The sequence below is a fragment of the Palaemon carinicauda genome, chromosome 32 (genome assembly GCF_036898095.1).
Source record: "Palaemon carinicauda isolate YSFRI2023 chromosome 32, ASM3689809v2, whole genome shotgun sequence".
NCBI classification, from domain to species: Eukaryota; Metazoa; Arthropoda; class Malacostraca; order Decapoda; family Palaemonidae; genus Palaemon; species Palaemon carinicauda.
This window is the reverse complement of record NC_090756.1, coordinates 24,444,905-24,465,497: the sequence shown is the minus strand read 5'-3', so window position 1 is coordinate 24,465,497 and position 20,593 is coordinate 24,444,905. Positions and strand designations below refer to the sequence as shown.

Below are 20,593 nucleotides of genomic sequence, written 5' to 3'. Positions count from 1 at the left end.
TCCGAGTAGGAATCGAGAAATAGTTTGACCAATAAAGACGAGAAATAGTCCAAGTGGGAAAGACAAGAAATGGTCCGAGTAGGAAACGAGAAATAGTCCAAGTGGGAAAGACAAGAAATGGTCAGAGTAGGAAACGGGAAATAGTTTGACCAATAAAGACGAGAAATGGTCCGAGTAGGAAACGAGAAATAGTTTGACCAATAAAGACGAGAAATAGTCCAAGTGGGAAAGACAAGAAATGGTCCGAGTAGGAATCGAGAAATAGTTTGACCAATAAAGACGAGAAATAGTCCAAGTGGGAAAGACAAGAAATGGTCCGAGTAGGAATCGAGAAATAGTTTGACCAATAAAGACGAGAAATAGTCCAAGTGGGAAAGACAAGAAATGGTCCGAGTAGGAAACGAGAAATAGTCCAAGTGGGAAAGACAAGAAATGGTCAGAGTAGGAAACGGGAAATAGTTTGACCAATAAAGACAAGAAATGGTCCGAGTAGGAAACGAGAAATAGTCCAAGTGGGAAAGACAAGAAATGGTCAGAGTAGGAAACGAGAAATAGTTTGACCAATAAAGACGAGAAATAGTCCAAGTAAGAAAGACAAGAAATGGTCCGAGTAGGAAACGAGAAATAGTTTGACCAATAAAGACGAGAAATAGTCCAAGTAAGAAAGACAAGAAATGGTCCGAGTAGGAAACGAGAAATAGTTTGACCAATAAAGACGAGAAATGGTCCAAGTGGGAAAGACAAGAAATGGTCCAAGTAGGAAACGAGAAATAGTTCGACCAGGAAAGATGAGAAATAGTCCAAGTGGGAAAGACAAGAAATGGTCCGAGTAGGAAACGAGAAATAGTTTGACCAATAAAGACGAGAAATAGTCCGAGTAGGAAACGAGAAATAGTCCGAGTAGGAAACGAGAAATAGTTTGACCAGAAAAGACGAGAAATAGTCCAAGTGGGAACGACGAGAAATGGTCCGAGTAGGAAACGAGAAAAAGCCCGAGTAGGAAAGACGAGAAATAGTCCAAGTAGGAACGACGAGAAATGGTCCGATTAGGAAACGAGAAAAAGTCCGAGTAGGAAAGACGAGAAATAGTCCGAGTAGGAACGACGAGAAATGGTCCGAGTAGGAAAGACGAGAAATGGTCCGAGTAGGAAAGACGAGAAATAGTCCGAGTAGGAACGACGAGAAATGGTCCGAGTAGGAAAGACGAGAAATGGTCCGAGTAGGAAAGACGAGAAATAGTCCGAGTAGGAACGACGAGAAATGGTCCGAGTAGGAAAGACGAGAAATGGTCCGAGTAGGAAACGAGAAAAAGTCCGAGTAGGAAAGACGAGAAATGGTCCGAGTAGGAAAGACGAGAAATGGTCCGAGTAGGAAACGAGAAAAAGTCCGAGTAGGAAAGACGAGAAATGGTCCGAGTAGGAAACGAGAAAAAGTCCGAGTAGGAAAGACGAGAAATAGTTTGACCAGGAATAGATAAAACTAAGTCACTTTGGATTTCACAATTTTATAAGAACCTCATATGGTTTTCCAAAGGTCACCTAAAGTGTGCGTTCTTTAATGAGGGGCATTGGAACAAGGCAATGTTTACAAAGAAATTGGACAACTAAGCGAGAGGGAAAACAAACGGATGAAAATTAGGACCATACATATAGTCCACGTTGGGAGACATACTATGGAGATGGAGGTTCAGGGAAGAAGAAGAAGAGGGAGACCAAGAAAGAGATTGAGGGACTGTGTGAGAGGAGACTTACAGGAGAAGGGGATTGATGAGGCAGAAGCGCAGAATAGAAAAAGATGGAAACGGCTCATCCGCAACGGCGACCCCATATAAAAATGGAAACCAGCTGGGAAGAAGAAGAAGAAGAAGACATATAGTCCATCGAGAGAGAATGATGTTGGCAGTAAAGTATTTGTCTTTAAGTAGTCGGGGTTCAATACAGGTATAATTAGTCTTGTGAATATCAGGATCAGAAGCAAATGAACCTGAAACATGTTATTTTTATTAATAAAATAAATTTTTGAATATACTTACCCGATAATCATGTAGCTGTCAACTCCGTTGCCCGACAGAATTCTATGGAGGGATACGCCAGCTATCACAATACTAGAAGGGGGTGTACTTACCAGCGCCACCTGTGGCCAGGTACTCAATCATTTGTTGTTGACACCTCCTCAATTATTCCTCGGTCCACTGGTTCTCTCTGGGGAGGAAAGGGAGGGTCGATTAAATCATGATTATCGGGTAAGTATATTCAAAAATTTATTTTATTAATAAAAATAACATTTTTCAATATTAAACTTACCCGATAATCATGTAGCTGATTCACACCCAGGGAGGTGGGTGAAAACCAGTGTACATGATTAAAGTATAGCTAAGTATCCCAAATTTCATATAACAGTTATCTCAAATAACAATGAAATAATAAGTACCTGGTAAGGAAGTCGAATAGAACCGTTACTCTGCCTTTTATTTAAAGTTCGTCTTCCTTACTGAGCGCAGCGTTCCTCTTGGAGGCTGAATCAACCCAAAGGTGCCAAAGTACAAGGGGTTGCAACCCTACTAAAGGACCTCTACCAAACCTTTAACCCAGGCGCTTCTCAAGAATGAATAGACCACCCGCCAAATCCAAGGATGCGGAAGGCTTCTTAGCCTACCGTAACAACCATAAAAACAACAATAAAAGTATTCAAGAGAAAGGTTAAAAAGGTTATGGGATTATGGGAATGTAGTGGCTGAGCCCTCACCTACTACTGCACTCGCTGCTACGAATGGTCCCAGGGTGTAGCAGTTCTCGTAAAGAGACTGGACATCTTTCAGATAAAATGATGCAAACACTGACTTGCTCCTCCAATAGGTTGCATCCATAATGCTCTGCAGAGAACGGTTTTTATTAAAGGCCAACGAAGTAGCTACAGCTCTTACTTCGTGGGTCCTTACCTTCAGCAATGCAAGGTCTTCCTCCTTTAAGTGAGAATGTGCTTCTCTGATCAGAAGCCTTATATAGTACGAAAGCCCATTCTTGGACATGGGTCTCGAGGGTTTCTTGATGGCACACCATAAGGCTTCTGACTGTCCTCGAATAGGTTTAGACCTCTTCAGATAATATTTGAGAGCTCTGACAGGGCAAAGAACTCTCTCTAGTTCGTTACCTACCATGTTGGAGAGGCTAGGTATTTCGAACGATCTAGGCCAAGGACGTGAAGGAAGCTCGTTCTTTGCTAGGAATCCAAGCTGAAAAGAACATGTAGCTGATTCGGATGTGAAACCAATGTTCTTGCTGAAGGCATGAACCTCACTGACTCTCTTAGCTGTTGCAAGGCAAACGAGAAAAGCAGTCTTGAGGGTAAGATCCTTGAAGGAAGCTGACTGGAGAGGTTCGAACCTAGATGTCATAAGGAACCTTAAGACTACGTCCAGATTCCAGCCTGGAGTGGAAAGACGACGTTCTTTAGACGTCTCAAAAGACTTGAGAATGTCTTGAAGGTCCTTGTTGGAAGACAGGTCCAAACCCCTGTGGCGGAGGACTGAGGCCAACATGCTCCTATACCCTTTAATCGTAGATGTTGAAAGGGATCTCTCATTCCTAAGATGAAGAAGGAAGTCAGCTATTTGGATCACAGAGGTATTGGTAGAGGATATTGAATTGGCTCTACACCAGCTTCGGAAGACCTCCCACTTAGACTGGTAGACTCTACGAGTGGAAATTCTTCTAGCTCTGGCAATCGCACTGGCTGCCTCCTTCGAAAAGCCTCTAGCTCTAGCGAATCTTTCGACAGTCTGAAGGCAGTCAGTCGAAGAGTGTGGAGGTTTGGGTGCAACCTGTCTACGTGTGGTTGACGTAGAAGGTCCACTCTTAGAGGTAGAGTCCTGGGGAAGTCGACTAGCCATTGACGTACCTCTGTGTACCATTCTCTTGCAGGCCAAAGGGGAGCAACCAGCGTCAGCCGTGTCCCTTCGTGCGAGACGAATTTCTGCAGAACTTTGTTTATTATCTTGAACGGAGGGAATGCGTACAGGTCGAGATGGGACCAGTTCAGAAGAAAAGCATCTACATGAACCGCTGCAGGGTCTGGAACAGGGGAACAATAAAGCGGAAGTCTCTTGGTGATGGAGGTGGCAAACAGGTCTATGGTAGGTTGACCCCACAACGTCCAAAGTCTGTTGCACACACTCTTGTGGAGGGTCCATTCCGTGGGAATGACCTGATTCCTTCTGCTGAGGCGATCCGCTGAAACATTCATATCGCCCTGGATGAACCTCGTGACCAGTGTGAGGTTTAGACCTCTTGACCAAATGAGGAGGTCCCTTGCGATCTCGTAAAGGCTCCTCGAATGGGTCCCTCCTTGCTTGGAGATGTAAGCCAAGGCTGTGGTGTTGTCTGAATTCACCTCCACCACTTTGCCTAGCAGGAGGGACTTGAAGTTCAACAGGGCAAGATGGACTGCTAACAGTTCCTTGCAGTTGATGTGGAGTAATCCTTGTTCCTTGTTCCATACTCCTGAGCATTCCCGTCCGTCCAAGGTCGCACCCCAGCCCGAGTCCGATGCATCCGAGAAGAGATGAAGATGGGGGGTCTGGATGGCCAATGATAGACCCTCCTTGAGAAGAAGATTGTGCTTCCACCACCGGAGAGTGGTCTTCATCTCTTGGTTGATAGGGATAGAGACTGCTTCTAGAGTCGAGCCCTTGTCCCAATGAGTTGCAAGATGGAATTGAAGAGGGCGGAGGTGGAGTCTCCCTAGCTCGACAAACAGGGCCAGAGATGAGAGGGTCCCTGTGAGACTCATCCACTGTCTCACTGAGCAATTGCTCCTCTTCAGCATGCTCATGATGCACTGTAGGGCTTGGTTTATCCTGGGGGCCGATGGAAAAGCCCGAAAATCCCGACTCTGAATCTCCATTCCCAGGTACACAATGGATTGGGAGGGAATGAGTTGAGATTTCTCTATATTGACTAATAGACCTAGGTCTCTGATTAGATCTAAAGTCCAAGAGAGGTTCTCCAGACAACGACGACTCGTGGAGGCTCTCAACAGCCAGTCGTCTAGGTAGAGGGAGGCTCTGATGTTCGATAAGTGCAGGAATTTCGCTACATTCCTCATCAGATGAGTAAAGACCATAGGAGCTGTGCTTAGGCCAAAACACAGGGCTTGGAACTGATAGACAACCTTTCCGAAAACGAATCTCAGGAAAGGTTGGGAGTCTGGATGAATGGGAACGTGAAAGTATGCATCTTTCAAGTCCAACGAGACCATCCAGTCCTCCTGTCTGACCGCTGCTAAGACCGACTTGGTCGTCTCCATTGTGAACGTCTGCTTGGTGACATACTCGTTGAGAGAGCTGACGTCCAGCACCGGTCTCCAACCTCCTGTCTTTTTGGTCACAAGAAAGAGACGGTTGTAGAAGCCCGGGGATTGATGGTCCCGGACTATAACCACTGCCTTCTTCTGCACAAGTAGCGACACCTCCTGTTGCAATGCTAGCCTCTTGTCCTCTTCTTTGTAGTTGGGAGAGAGGTTGATGGGCGATGTGGTCAGAGGCGGTTTGAGGCAGAATGGAATCCTGTAACCGTACCTCAGCCAACTGACAGACTGTGCGTCTGCACCTCTCTTCTCCCAGGCTTGCCAGAAGATCTTGAGCCTGGCTCCTACTGTTGTCTGGAGAATCTGAGAGTCAGTGCTTTCCCTTAGATGTCCTGGGTCCTTTCTTAGACTTGCCCCTGTGAGAGTCTGGACGGGAGCTTCCTCGGCTGGGGGCTCTACCACGAAAGGGCGGTATGAACCTAGTGGCCGGGGTATCAGCCACTGGAGAGCGATAAGTCTTGGGGACAGAGGTGGTAACCTTAGACTTACGAGCCGATGAGGCTACAAGATCGTGCGTGTCCTTCTGTATCAGGGCAGCCGACAAGTCCTTAACTAGCTCCTCGGGAAAGAGGAACTTTGAGAGTGGAGCAAAAAGGAGCTGTGACCGCTGGCACGGTGTAATGCTGGCTGAGAGGAAGGTACACAGTTGTTCCCTTTTCTTCAACACCCCTGATACAAATAACGACGCTAGCTCACCCGATCCATCCCTGATAGCCTTATCCATGCAGGACATAATTAACATGGCAGAGTCTTTGTCCGCAGGAGATGTTTTCTTGCTGAGGGCTCCCAGGCACCAGTCGAGAAAGTTGAACATTTCGAAAGCTCTGAACAACCCTTTCAGAAGATGATCCAGGTCTGAGAAGGTCCAACAAACCTTCGAGCGTCTCATCGCAGTCCTCCTAGGCGAGTCCACCAGACTTGAGAAGTCAGCCTGGGCAGAGGCAGGAACTCCCAAGCCTGGTGCTTCCCCTGTGGCATACCAAACGCAACCTTTCGATGCGAGCTTCGTTGGAGGGAACATGAAGGAAGTCTTGCCCAGGTGTTGTTTAGACTGAAGCCACTCCCCTAAGGTCCTTAAGGCCCTCTTGGAGGATCTAGCTAGGACAAGCTTAGTATAGCTCGACTTAGCTTGTTGCACGCCTAGCGAAAACTCAGATGGAGGAGAGCGGGGAACAGCAGAGACGAAGTGGTCAGGGTAAAGCTCCCTGAGTAGAGCCAAGACCTTTCTAAAATCAACAGACAATGGAGAAAGCTTAGACTCCTCCACGTCTGATGAGGGATCAAGATGTGCCTCCTCATCATCCGACACTTCATCAGCAGAAGGTAGCGAAGCAAAAGGACCAGAATGCTGAACCGCAGAGTCAGAACGGGTAGGAACAACAACAGAGGTTTCCTCAACTTGAGGGAAAACCTGAGGTTCAGACTGCATAGGCTGAACAACAGTCGGAGCAGAAGGCAGGTGCAAGGGTGAAGGAGGTTGACTCCTAGCAAGAGTTGCACCCAAGGATTGCACCAGCTGAGCGGAGGACGGAGGCGGAGTAGTCCGTTCCTGTTCCTGAGAGATGAGTGGAGCATGAGAAGGTTGAGGCTGCGCAGAACAAGGTAAAGTTCTAGCAAGCTGAGGCTCCTGAGGCGCAAGTGCATGGTGTAGGTGAGCTTGCCTAGATGAGGGTTGAACTCGGTGCAGCGCTGGTTGAGCAGACAGACTCACGGAGGGGAGAGGTTGTTGTACCCCAACCGAGAGTTGCACCACTGGTGGAGCAGCAAGGGGAGGAGGAGGAAGAGTGTAACTCTCCTGATCCCAAAGCAAGGGTTGCCTTAAAGAAGGCTGAGGCTGAACAACACTGTGAACAGCAAACTCCGAAAGTGGTTCAACATCGTACGCCTGGCAGATGGTGCTGCGACCAGGCGGAGCAGGTGCAGGCTGGGCGAGCACAGGCGGAGCAGGTGCAGGCTGGGCGAGCACAGGTGCAGCGAGAGGTGGAGGGAGTGCAGGAGGTGCAACACTCTCAGCCCGACACTCACGCATCAAGTCCGAAAGCTGAACTTGCATGGACTGAAGCAGGGTCCACTTGGGGTCGGCAGAAACGATAACAGACTGAGGTAAAGTCACAGTCGGGGTCTGTATAGGCAGAACCTTACTCCTCTTGGGCGGAGTACAGTCGACCGATGACAGAGGCGAGTCGGAGCTGAGCCAATGACTGCAACCTGGCTGAGCACTCGCTGACTGAACTCTACGTTTAAGCGGTCTCGAGACCTGAGACCAACGTTTCTTCCCTGCATGAAGATCAGCGGACGAGAAGACGGGCTCAATCGTCTGCAGGTGGGAGTGACGGTCTAAGGAAGACACGCCCGCAACCACCGAGGATAATTCTGTGCGCCTAACAAGGCCTGTCGAACCCTTAAGCCCTTCGACATTGCTTCTCCCCTGGGCATGGGAGCTTGCAAGAGGTCCCGGACTGGGAGGACGACTGGCTCGCACAGAAAAATCCTCACGCACCACACTGGCACCACTAGCACTTGGCACTGCACAGACACTAGCACTCGTCACAGCACTGGCACTATTTCCACCCACTGCACTCTTGACCTTCAGTTCTTTAACCTCGGCCATCAGAGACTTATGGTCACTTACCACTGATTCTACTTTATCTCCTAAAGCCTGAATAGCACGCAAAACAGTTGACATATCAGGCGGAGGGCACACAGTAGGTTCGGGGGTAGCCACTACAGGGGTAGGAAAAGGTAGGGGATCATGAGGTGAGGAAAACATAGAAGAGTGAGAAGAACTTCTCCTAGCTCTAGTTCTCTCTAACTTGGATGAATATTTTAAAAGACGTACAAAATCCAATTCCGAAAGTCCGGCGCACTCCTCACACCGCTTTTCTAATAGACAGGGCCTGTCCCTACAGTCAGAACAAGCGGTGTGAGGATCTACCGAGACCTTCGGAATACGCCTATTGCAAGACCTACATCGTCTATGGGAGGGAGCTTGCGAAACGTCAGACATCTTGTTTCAAAGAGTAAGTCAAAGGGTGATCCAAAAACAAGCAAAAATTCATTAACCGTTAATCAGAGTTTAAATAAAAGCTAACTAGCTAATATAAAAAGGATTCCAGTATGCGACAGCCGTTAATCTAAGAGAATACTTCACCAAATATCCATGAATAAACTCGAAGACCATGAGCGTATCCCAGAACGTCTAGCCGGAAGCACGACAGAGGAATAATTGAGGAGGTGTCAACAACAAATGATTGAGTACCTGGCCACAGGTGGCGCTGGTAAGTACACCCCCTTCTAGTATTGTGATAGCTGGCGTATCCCTCCATAGAATTCTGTCGGGCAACGGAGTTGACAGCTACATGATTATCGGGTAAGTTTAATATTGAAAAATACAGGATTAAAACTCCTTGATAAAAAAAAAAAAAGTGGGAATTATTATTATTACTTGCTAAGTTACAACTCTAGTTAGAAAAGCAGGCTGCTGCAAGCCCATGGCCTCCAACGGAAAAATATTCCAATGAGGAAAAGTAATAAATTACAAGAGAAGTAATGAACAATTAAAATTAAATACTTTAAGAACAGTAACATCAAAATAGATCTTTCATATATAAACTATAAAAAAAGAGATTTATGTCGGTATGTTCAACATAAAAACACTAGACATTACAGAGAAGAAATATGCATCTATAAAAATGAGAAATGCTATAAAAATGACATACCCAAATTCTTCCCATTCCTCTAAGCTTGCCTCGTACTTCTCCTTATCCTCCATCAGTAGCCGGTACAGGCCTAGCACAGCATGCCCTACCTGTATGAAAAAAAAAAAAAAAAAAAAAAATTGGCACGCTTTAAACTCGCAATAAAAAATATTTGGTTTGTTACGTAAATTATAAATTCATGACTTGACACAAGAAATGTTTCACATACACACACGCACAGACTGCCCGGACCTTATTTCCGGACGGGGGCTCTCAGACAGTCAGTCAGAAATGTTTACATTTTGAAATATCTGTTAATATAGACAAGTAACATTAGCGGAATTATTATAAAAACCGCAAAAAGCCATATCAAATATACTAATCAATATTTTATACGAAAATTTTACTAGCCAAAGGATGCCCTTTGATCTTCCTACAAATTCCTAACACATTCTTCTACTTGCACCACTAAAAAGATGTAAATGGGTGGAAATAAAGGTGAAAAAGTTTCGAAACAAATATGCACACTTCTTTTTCTGCATCTCTTCCCACATCTATGTGAGGTCGATGTTTCTGACAGCTTTCCTTCACCTGACTCGGTCAAACACACTGACCTTTGACAACTGTCTCTCGGGCCTTCTTTAACATAAACCAGAGATGATTGGATACTAAAAGTGAGCAAGGAGCATCTCCCTTTGAGCCAAATTGCTCCTACAAAAGCTCCTCAACTTAAAAACATTTGGAGATGCAAACACAAATTAACTGAAAATAACAAAGATAACGGGGGAGGGTGGGCTGTGGCACCCTAGCAGTACCAGCTGAACTCGGTTGAGTCCCTTGTCAGGCTGGGAGGAACGTAGAGAGTAGAGGTCCCCTTTTTGTTTTTGTTTCATTTGTTGATGTCGGCTACCCCCAAAAATTGGGGGAAGTGCCTTGGTATATGGATGGATGGATCATTTAATACAGTAAGGAAAACAAAATTTGTAAAAACCTGATATCTATTTCATATGAAACCAATTCGTTGACTTTTGTAGCTGGAAAGCATAGGCATGAAATTCAGATTCGGCCTGCACTAGGCCAAAGTTCAGCTTACAACCAGCTTCTTGGAACCAATTAAGTTAGTAAGTTGAGGATCTTCTGTATGATCTACCCCCAGAAAGAACAAATACCGACATACAACAGAAATATAAAGAAAATTAAGGCAATCCAATTCATTCTCACCTGACTTGCAACTTTCCCGACGCCCATATTTAGTTCCGTGTTGACGACGAAGACCATTTTGTAGCAGAGATCGTCTTCCTCGTCACAGTCTTCCCACTCGTCACTATCTGGTGATTCTAGCATCAAAGAAAGAAGGTAAAAAAAAGTAATGACTTCCATACATCAATAAACTTTACACTCCCAACTATATGCAAGTTCAATCAGACTCCAAATTTTGATAAAACACAAGACTGAGAGGAGGAACACAATGTAAATCCACATCATGTCAAGTTTATCTTCGGAGGCCTTACTACTTAAATCTTGACAACTTCCAGTATTGACAAGACTTTACAGAAATCGTGCATGATACTGTAACACACTGTAAATGTTTTCTCAGGATATGGCTGTAAGATATTTTGATTTTGAAATCTAAATCTGCATCTAAATACAATAAAATAAATTAATGTAGAGTATAGCAACTTGAAATTTTCTAATTAAAATCTGTGAAAGAAAATATTAACAACAGTATTATTATGGTAAAAACAATAATCTTTATAAAAAAACATCCATACACAATACATTTTACATAAACTGTAAATTCATATAAAGCATTACAACCATATTTACTTCTTTCAAAATTCCCCGACCAGCTTCAATCTAAACAATATTCTGTAAAACCACAAATATTAACAACCAAATTAAGATGAGACAACATCTGAACAGTACAGTGATGCCTCAGCATACGAAAGTAATCCGTTCAGGATACGGTTTTGTATGCTGATTTTTTCGTATCCTGAATCGCGTTTTACATGTAAATAGCCTAATCCGTTCCAAGCCTTACGAAAAGACACCTTTTCTTTCATAAACACGCTAAACTGTAGTAATAAACATGCAATGCAGCCATTTCTATCATTCAATAATTAACCCAACCGTTATAAACAGCTTAATCCATTCCAGAAACCACCATGAGGTTATTCAATAATGTAGTTATAGCCTAGTTATCCCCTCCAAGCCCTAAGAAAACGGTCCGTTTTCTTTACTACTGTATAAAAGTTACGGTACTGTATGTAAAGCATTTGGATCAGTGAAGGTGTATTGTTACCTGTACACCTAAATTAAGGGTCGATACCCTGAAAAAAAAGGTACTGTACTCCCGGCGACAAGTTGGGATCTTGTAAGCTTTTCGTATCCTGAAAATTTTTTTGTATACTGGGGCATAAAAATCTTTGTATCGCTTTTCGTATCCTGAATTTTTCGTAAGCAGAAACTTTCGTATCCAGAGGTATCACTGTACTTTGAGGTTTTGAAGACGTAACACTGACTAGTGCTAGCTCGCTTCCACTAGAGACAACTTTGCATTGAAAAAAATATCAAGAAACTTGTATAATCAAAATGACAAATTCGAAGATAATTTGTATTTTTCCTAACCATACAAACCTTAGCTATTTACAAAGGGTTATTACTTTTAGCGTAGCTGAAATGGCGAGCCATTAGAATTTAACGAGGGTGTATTACCCCCGCGCTAGTTAGCGGGGGGGTAGGGGAGTGGTAGCTAGCTACCCCTCCTCCCCCTCACACACAGGTGAATACTCACTTTCACTTAGAGGTAGGACTTGTCTTGGGGGACAGGGCTGGCGGGCAAATATGTGTAAATAGCTAAGGTTTGTATGGTTAGGAAAAATACAAATTATCTTCGAATTTGTCATTTGTTCCGTAACCGAAATACAAACCACGCTATTTACAAAGGGTGACTTATCCCTTAGGAAGGGTGGAAAGTCCCCAGCCATACTGGCTTTGGCTTTACCCGGGGACTCAGAATCCGAGTGAGTCGCACTCGAGAAAAGGAGTCCCTGCACCTCACAAGTTCCTTGCACCGCAAGGAACCATGTGGCCTACGTAAGCTTGTGTGTGAAGGAAGAAGTGTGACCCGTCTTAGGCAGTTGACCTGGAGTTCCAGAAGGAACTCTGGGTTAGGACGTTCCCAATACCACCTCGTCAGGGTATGGGGGACGCGACAGTATTGACTCAATACTCGGAACACAAGGAAGCATGGTTTACCTGCAGAGGTTCGAGGTCAGCTATGCAGAGACCAGGATGCTGCTTCCCCGTAGAGGGGATGATGAAGAAAGAAGTAAGGGCCAGACATACTTCTTTCGTTCATGCAGACTAAAACCTGATAACAATGCCCTCAACCTTCTGCTACCTGTCCAAAAAGGAGCCTGAGGTTAGACCAGCTGTTGTGTAGCCACCACAGAGCGATAGAAAACGTATCGAGACTCCTGTGGGTCACGCCCTGCAGGAAGCGGGCTGCGAAGGTCATCAGACGCTTCCAGACTCCAGCTTGTAGCACCTGCGTCACAGAGTAGTATTACTCGAAGGCGAGGGACGTTGCGATGTATCCAACATCGTGCTGTAGGGCGACGTGACGGGGGAGGGTCTGAAGACAGGTCGAGATGAATGTCCTTGAGTCCGGGCTGAAGAGGTATACTGGTGACTCTCCCCCCATGTCCTCCTTGTGTTCCCAAATCGGCTGCAACTGAGGCCAAACTGCAGCTGTTCCCAGCGCTAACCTCTCGATTCCTGTACTGGCAAGAAAGAGAAGGTCTTGGGACATCAGACACAGAATGGAGACTCAAAATCTTGAATGAATCGGACCGAAGGGTCGGGACCCTCAGATTCTGAGTCTAGCCAACAACTCAGGAGCGAGCCTGAATGTTGCCTTCCCCTCTTCCTTAGAAAGGGGGGGAGTAGTAAGAGACCAAGAAGATTGCTTACACACTGGCAGTGGCCAGAGTGAGCAGAAGACCCAAGGCGGAATACAATCCGAGGCCTGTCGTAAAAGGGTCTTGAGAAGATCTCTTAAAGGACTAAAAGTCCGAGCCATGCTCCAAGTTGGAGGTCTTCCTCCGACTAGGGCAGGGACGATCGTAGCTTCGCATGAGCGAGGATAGATCCAGCGGGCAGGAAAAAGTTATTCCTTTAAGCCTGAAGGTCAGGGAAAGGCTGAGCGACAGGCTTCATTGCCAAGAGCGGAAAGGAGTTTCCTCCCGCCGAAAGGCAATAAGACCGTTATTGCTGGAGAAGAGGCCTCACGGGAAGAAGTATATCTCCCACGGCAACAACCACCTTAGACTCTTCACTTTGCCTGGGAGACCCCTGTGGATGACTATCGCAGATGACGCGACCTCCGTACCGCGACTGTAGCGGGTTGTCTCTTCTAGAGGAGGAGGCGTAGTGTCTCCAGGCATGAAGCCGAAGCGACGCCCCGGTTCGGGAGAGATGTCGCAGTGTGGTTGCTTGAGTAGTCTGCGCCGTGGGAGAAGCTCTCCCGGGAGTTCCGTCAGGGGAAGCAGAGGGTCCAGAAACCGTTCTGCGCATAGTCCCAGTGGAGCTCTCCCATTGAAAGGTTGACAGACAACCTGGTTTTGTTGAGACCCATTGTCCGCAGACAAAAAGGAGGGAAGACGCAGGCGTCGAAGTTGTCCCACCATCACCGGAATGCATCTTGCCAGAGTCTCGGGGTCTGAGACTGGGGGGAAAACTAGCGGAAGCTTGAGGTTCCAAGCTGTCGCGATCAGGTCCCCCAGACCAGCACTTGCTGGTTACCCAAGGTCAAAGACCCCTAGGTACACTCTCTCTATGAGGCTCTGCTCGGATAGTCTGAGAGAAACATTCCCCTGCCTGGAATGAGAGAGCCGATGGTGGAATTGAGAGAATCTCAATCATCCCGGTATCTCTACTGCAAGATGTGAAGGTGTGAAAATGCGTCCCCTGCTGGTTAGCATGAAGTCGACACGCAACGGGGCGACTTGGCAGGAGCGGTAGGATCTGAAGAGGGGCCAGACTAAGGCCCTTAAGCCTGCCTGAATGATGGAGAGGTATCCTTCAGGTCTTGACCATAGGCCTGGACCGGAACATGCCCCCCCCCCCCTTTCCTTTGACGAGTCCGAGAACCGCATCAAGAATGTGGGGAAAGGACGAGAATATCCACTACCATCAAGAGGCTCCATAGGTCAACACCCATTGCAGGTTTAATAGTTCCGCTGGTCCCATAGGGCCAGGGAGTCCGGTTAAACATTGCCTGAAGCCACCGGAACTTGGATCGCCCCACATGGAACTTATCCTGAGGCGACCGTTCGGACTATAAACGGGTCAATGAGGAAAGAAGAACTAGGAAACGTTCCAAGGTAGGGCTGAAAACTCTGCTTGACTGAGAACAGGTACTGCGACTCTCCTCAGTCTTGCCACAGTCAACCGAAAGGAAGGCTCGGAGGATGTGGTAACAGAATCTGGCGTCCCCAGGTGGTCACCCATCCAAGTACCGACGTTGCTTAACCTCGCTGGACGGACGAGAAGCGGGGTTTCCAACGTGGTAAGGCGGTTGACTCAATATCATGGCCAGATACTCCAGATGTTGAGGCAGAGGAAGAGAAGGCTCCAAGCAAAATACCATGAGCCCACACTCATGGTCAGCATTCGGAAGCTTTTCCCGGCGCTGAAGAAGGTCGAAACCCGAGCCTACCGGAGTTGACCAGCCCTCCAAACAGCAGAGGAGGCGGAAGTCTGCACCTGAGCGGCCAAGAGGAAGGCAGGGAGAGTTCTCTGGGGAAACAAACCTGCTATGCCACGGCGGGATAGCCACACTGCATCATAAGCAGGAATACTTGCAGTTTAGGCTGAATTCGACGAGCACCCTGGAAGACGGATGGAATGGAAACTGAAAGTACCCGTCCTTCCGATCCAGGGTTAAAGGAGTCCAGTCGCCTCGTTACCAGTCTGATCGATTCTGCTGGTCTACGCTGGCCGAAGTTTGTTCGACAAACTTGATCAGGGCTGAGAGGTCGACTATGGACATCCCCTCTCAGATCCTTCCTTACAAGAAAGGATCGACTGAGGGGGCCGGGGGTGAAGCCGTCGATGATCCTAAGGAAGACCTTCGCCTAAGGTATGGATCATTCTGCCCAACCGGGCAACTCTGCTGATGCTATGGCATAGAGGTTCAGAGACACTGAATTCGCTGACAGAGACGGCAGGCGCGATATCCTTGGCTACTCACAGAGATTGTGCGGGAATGGGCATCGGGAAGCTGTCATTCGGATGAGTAACCTTAAGCATCCTCCCAGCGAAAAAACCTGCAATCCTAGAGTTCGTGAACTCCTTTTAGGACTATGCCCCCCCGGGGGAGTCTCCCGTGCCATCTGTTCCTGACAGGAGGAAACTGCAATTGGACACCTTGTCCCAGTTGTCGTAGCCGATAACTTAGGCCGACGTGGTTGAAAGAAAAGGGAGCTGGAGCCCTGCAGAGTCTGGAAGAAAGCGCCTTGGAGGAGTGAAACCGGAAGTCGATTTACTCCGCACAGCAGATGTTTAAGTCTCTGTCCTTGGGCAAAGACAAAACTCTTCTCAAGGATGGAAGGGTGTCTGAGGTCGTTGACCTCCACAGATGAGACACCCGAAGGAAGCCTTCAGTCAGTGCGTCCAGATGGAACAACATCGAGCTTGTCCGCAAGTAGATACTTAACGACGAAAGGCCAAGGTGCCTGAGCTCGAGAGGAGGAAAGTACCCATGATCTTCCTGTAGCTTCCTTGAACCAAACCTCGGGCCGTAACCGAGGAGGGAAAGAAACTGGTAAGCTCCCAGAGGAAGAGGTAAGCAGTCACCCCTTGTCCGATGGAGAAATCTTCGACGGAAAGACCCCCCGCCAAAAATCCTTCCAGGGCGGGAGAAGGAGAGAGTACTCGTGCAGGAGAGGGGACCCTCGAGACCGACCTCTTGGGAACCAACTTCGCCCTGGGGGAAGTCACCACGAAGTCCACTCCTCTCTTTCTCTTCAGCGTAGGAGAGACAGCCGCTGGTTTGTTACCCTGGCCGGTGAGTGCTGGTTTCATAACCCTCATTAACGCCCGTGCCAGCGGATCAAACCATGTCTGCTGCTCCAAGGACACAGAGTCCGAAATCCTCGCTAAGGTGAAAGGGATCGGGCGATCCTTTGGAGAGGACACGACGGTTCCTGCCTGAAAAGAAGGTGGGAAGAATGCTGTACTGACCTGTCTTCGTCCTGCGCTACCAACCTGTGCTTGGATGGAGGTGATCCCGAGTGCCGCCTAGGAGCACGCGTCCCTGCTGCTACCACCGGCTGTGGAATTCGCCGCGAACTATGGTCGCGCGAGGGCGAACGGTCGCGCAAAGGCGAATGGTCGCGCGGGCGCACAGGCGAGTGGTCGCGCGGGCGCGCAGGCGAGCGGTCGCGAGGGCGCGCAGGCGAGCGATTGCGCGGGCGCGCAGGCGAGCGATCGCGCGGGCGCGCAGGCGAGCGATCGCGCGGGCGCGCAGGCGCGCAGGCGAGCGATCGCGCGGGCGCGCAGGCGAGCGATCGCGTGGGCGCGCAGGCGAATGGGCGTGACGGCGAGGGATCGTGCTGCCGCGTAGGTGAAGAAGATCGCTGGCGGTAAGCGATGGCGAGCAGCATGTGTAGGTGAATGATCGCGTGATAGGGTGCGATGGTGATCAGCATCCGCAAGAGGGCGATCGTTCAGGGTTGTGCGATGAGGAGCAGCATGCGTAAGCGGGCAATCGTTCAGGGTTGTGCGATGGCGAGCAGCATGCGCAGGTGAATGATCGCGTGAAAGGGTGCGATGGTGATCAGCATCCGCAAGAGGGAGATCGTTCAGGGTTGTGCGATGAGGAGCAGCATGCGTAAGCGGGCAATCGTTCAGGGTTGTGCGATGGCGAGCAGCATGCGCAGGTGAATGATCGCGTGAAAGGGTGCGATGGTGATCAGCATCTGCAAGAGGGCGATCGTTCAGGGTGGTGCGATGAGGAGCAGCATGTGTAAGCGGGCAATCGTTCAGGGTTGTGCGATGGCGAGCAGCATGCGCAGGTGAATGATCGCGCGCAGTTGAGGGTCGCGCGATGGCGATCAGCATCCGCAGTTGAGGGTCGCGCGATGGCGATCAGCATCCGCAGTTGAGGGTCGCGCGATGGCGATCAGCATCCGCAGTTGAGGGTCGCGCGATGGCGATCAGCATCCGCAGTTGAGGGTCGCGCGATGGCGATCAGCATCCGCAGTTGAGGGTCGCGCGATGGCGATCAGCATCCGCAGTTTGAGGGTCGCGCGATGGCGATCAGCATCTGCAGTTGAGGGTCGCGCGATGGCGATCAGCATCCGCAGTTGAGCTAGTAGCTGGCGAACCATGTTCCTTCATAAGTGTTGGAGAACGTTGGCGTGCCAGCTGTAACACACGTGGGCGATCCGGAGATCGCTGGCGAGCTGATGATCGCTGACGAGCTGACGATCGCTGGCGAGCTGATGATCGCTGACGAGCTGATGATCGCTGACGAGCTGATGATCGCTGACGAGCAGAAGGCTACGCGTGGAAGCCTGCGCAAAGAAGAAGAGTCCTTGACCCCGACCTGAACCGAAGTTCTAGATCGCGAGGGCGAACGTGGGCGCACAGGGCACGTAACAGGAACCGCAGGGAAGATCATCTTGAAAGCGCTGACGAACAGGAGAGCGCTGACGAACAGGAGAGCGCTGACGAACAGAAGGGCGCGCAGGGAAACCCTGACACGCAAGGGAAGAACCCCCGTGGGGGCAACCCTTTGCCCCGAAGGGATCGTTGTCCGCCGGGAGACTGATGTCCGTCGGAAGACCGATGTCCGTCGGAAGACCGCTGTCCGTCGGGAAGACCGTTGTCCGTCGGGAAGACCGTTGCCCGTCGGAAGACGAGATTAGACTGCTGTCCATCTGCACCAAGACGGAAGATCGAGAAAAAGAAGTTGTAGGCTGCAAACGGAGATTCAAAAAGGCGCCTCAAGCACCCTTATAGGGAGATGAGAGGCCCTTACGACGAGGCGGACGGAGGGCCTTACGGCGAGGGAGGCCAACAGCAACAGAAGAAACCTCCGAAGAGGAGTCTCTATGAGTGTACTCTCTCGCGAACGAAAGAGAAACACTTCGTGGAAGAGACTGGTCAGCCAGTGACCTAAAAGGGGCAATCCTCCGAAGAGGAGCTCCTGCAGTTGCCCAGCCCCTTGAGCGAAACTGCAGGTGCGACCGCTCAGCACCAAGAGCATAGTCGCACGAAAAAAAGGCAAGAGAAGAACCCCCCAAAAGAGGAAAAGCTCAAGCCTGGACAGGAAAAAAACTTCCCTCGGAAGGAAAGTTATCCGCCCAAGGAGGCAAGCCTCCTGACTGTTCTAAAATGAACTGGAGAGCTGTCCGTCGACACGGGAGTACTACCAGTAGAAGGAGACACGCCCCTGACGACAATACAAGGGGGGAGGCAGCAACAGCCGAATCCCCAGGACTCAACCAGACAGCTCACACCGTTGCTATATTACAGAAACGAACTAGATCGGTAACTGTAAAAAAATAAAACAAATAATATTAGTACACATTCATTCCCCCGGGAAGGCTCCGAAGAGGAATCCCGAGGAAAAGGAACAAGAATTACACAACAGGCACGTGCCCTCACAACCACTTACACTCGCGGAAGGAGAGCTGTAACCAAAACAGAATTATAACAATTATAATTATGTAACTATGTAATTATGTAATTTAAAAATGAATGAACACTAAAGAAAAGACGAAAACCCCGAAAGGAATCGTTCTACAAGCTGAAAAATTAACAACTACAATTAGATTCATAAACTAATTGAGACAAAATGTACGGCGTAGCAACCCCACCCACACGGGAAGGAAGCTACAAGGGCGTAGTAAAACATAGTAAAAGGGTGAACGACCTCAAGAGAGAGAGAGAGAGAAAGACCGAAGTCAAACTCGATCGCAACCCAAAAAATTAGGCCGTGGTGGCCTAACTGCCGAGGCCTCCACGTAGATATCGTACACTACACACACACATCTGAAAAGGAAACTTACTTATTTCTATACTCAAATATATATACAAACATGAAAACATGTTTACATATATATTGAGTAAAAGAAAAGTAAGCGATTAAGTAAAGACAAAACAGACAATGGCTGCCAAGCGAGGACCAAGACAGAGACGTCTGTCACAGTCCGAGCCAAAAGTGAAAGTGGGTATTCACCTGTGTGTGAGGGGGAGGAGGGGTAGCTAGCTACCACTCCCCTACCCCCCCGCTAACTAGCGCGGGGGTAATACACCCTCGTTAAATTCTAATGGCTCGCCATTTCAGCTACGCTAAAAGTAATAACCCTTTGTAAATAGCGTGGTTTGTATTTCGGTTACGGAACAACTTACCGTTATCACTACTTTCGCAGAGGGCTTCCATTTCTTCAGCTCCGAGTTCAGCAATCCATGCCAAAGCTGCATCTATACTCTTGTTTTCTGTACACACCAATGCCTGTTATATGAGAAAACGGTTTGAATTTAAAACATTAAAATTGGCCTGAAGATACATGTCCCAAATAATTTGGGTATTTTAACTGGTGACCACCAAAAGCCTAAGGCAATAATTCAAATAACTTGGCCATTTAAACTGGTGACCAGCAACACAATAAGGCAGTAATTCAAATAACTTGGCCATTTAAAATGTTATTTTCATTAGTAAAATAAATTTTTGAATATACTTACCCGATAATCATGTAGCTGTCAACTCCGTTGCCCGACAGAATTCTACGGAAGGGATACGCCAGCGATCGCTATACAAGAGGGGGGTGTACTCACAAGCGCCACCTGTGGCCAGGTACTGCAGTACTTCTTGTTGACACCACTTCAATTTTTCCTCGGTCCACTGGTTCTATGGGGAGGAAGGGTGGGTCAATTAAATCATGATTATCGGGTAAGTATATTCAAAAATTTATTTTACTAATGAAAATAACATTTTTCAATATTAAACTTACCCGATAATCATGTAGCTGATTCACACCCAGGGAGGTGGGTGAAAACCAGTGTACATGTATATCAAGAAGCTAAGTATCCCGTATTTCATATTATCAGTTATTCAAAATAACAATGAAATTACAAGTACCTGGTAAGGAAGTCGACTTGAGCCATTACTCTGCCTTAAATAAGTTCGTCTTCCTTACTGAGCGCAGCGTTCCTCTTAGGAGGCTGAACAACTCTAAGGTGCTGAAGTATCCAGGGCTGCAACCCATACTAAAGGACCTCATCACAACCTTTAACCTCGGCGCTTCTCAAGAAAGAATTGACCACCCGCCAAATCAACAAGGATGTGGAAGGCTTCTTAGCCGACCGTACAACCCATAAAAAGTATTCAAGAGAAAGGTTAAAAGGTTATGGGATTATGGGAATGTAGTGGCTGAGCCCTCGCCTACTACTGCATTCGTTGCTACGAATGGTCCCAGGGTGTAGCAGTACTCGTAAAGAGACTGGACATCTTAGAG

At 48.0% G+C, this 20,593-nt stretch overlaps 2 protein-coding genes across 2 annotated transcripts in view; both read right to left on the bottom strand.

Moving 5' to 3' along the window:
- LOC137625345 (uncharacterized) overlaps positions 1–20,593 on the bottom strand; it is a 544,968-nt gene that overhangs the window by 243,943 nt on the left and 280,432 nt on the right. The gene's annotated exons all lie outside the window — the stretch shown is intronic.
- The window catches only part of LOC137625740 (probable peptidyl-tRNA hydrolase 2), a 34,593-nt gene that overhangs the window by 2,092 nt on the left and 11,908 nt on the right, over positions 1–20,593 (bottom strand). Inside the window, exons 3-5 of the mRNA XM_068356631.1 lie at positions 19,488–19,590; positions 10,284–10,399; positions 9,084–9,172 (exon numbers count right to left, since the gene is read on the bottom strand). Of these exons, the coding sequence (XP_068212732.1) occupies positions 9,084–9,172; positions 10,284–10,399; positions 19,488–19,590 (308 nt within the window). The remainder of the gene's footprint in view (positions 1–9,083; positions 9,173–10,283; positions 10,400–19,487; positions 19,591–20,593) is intronic.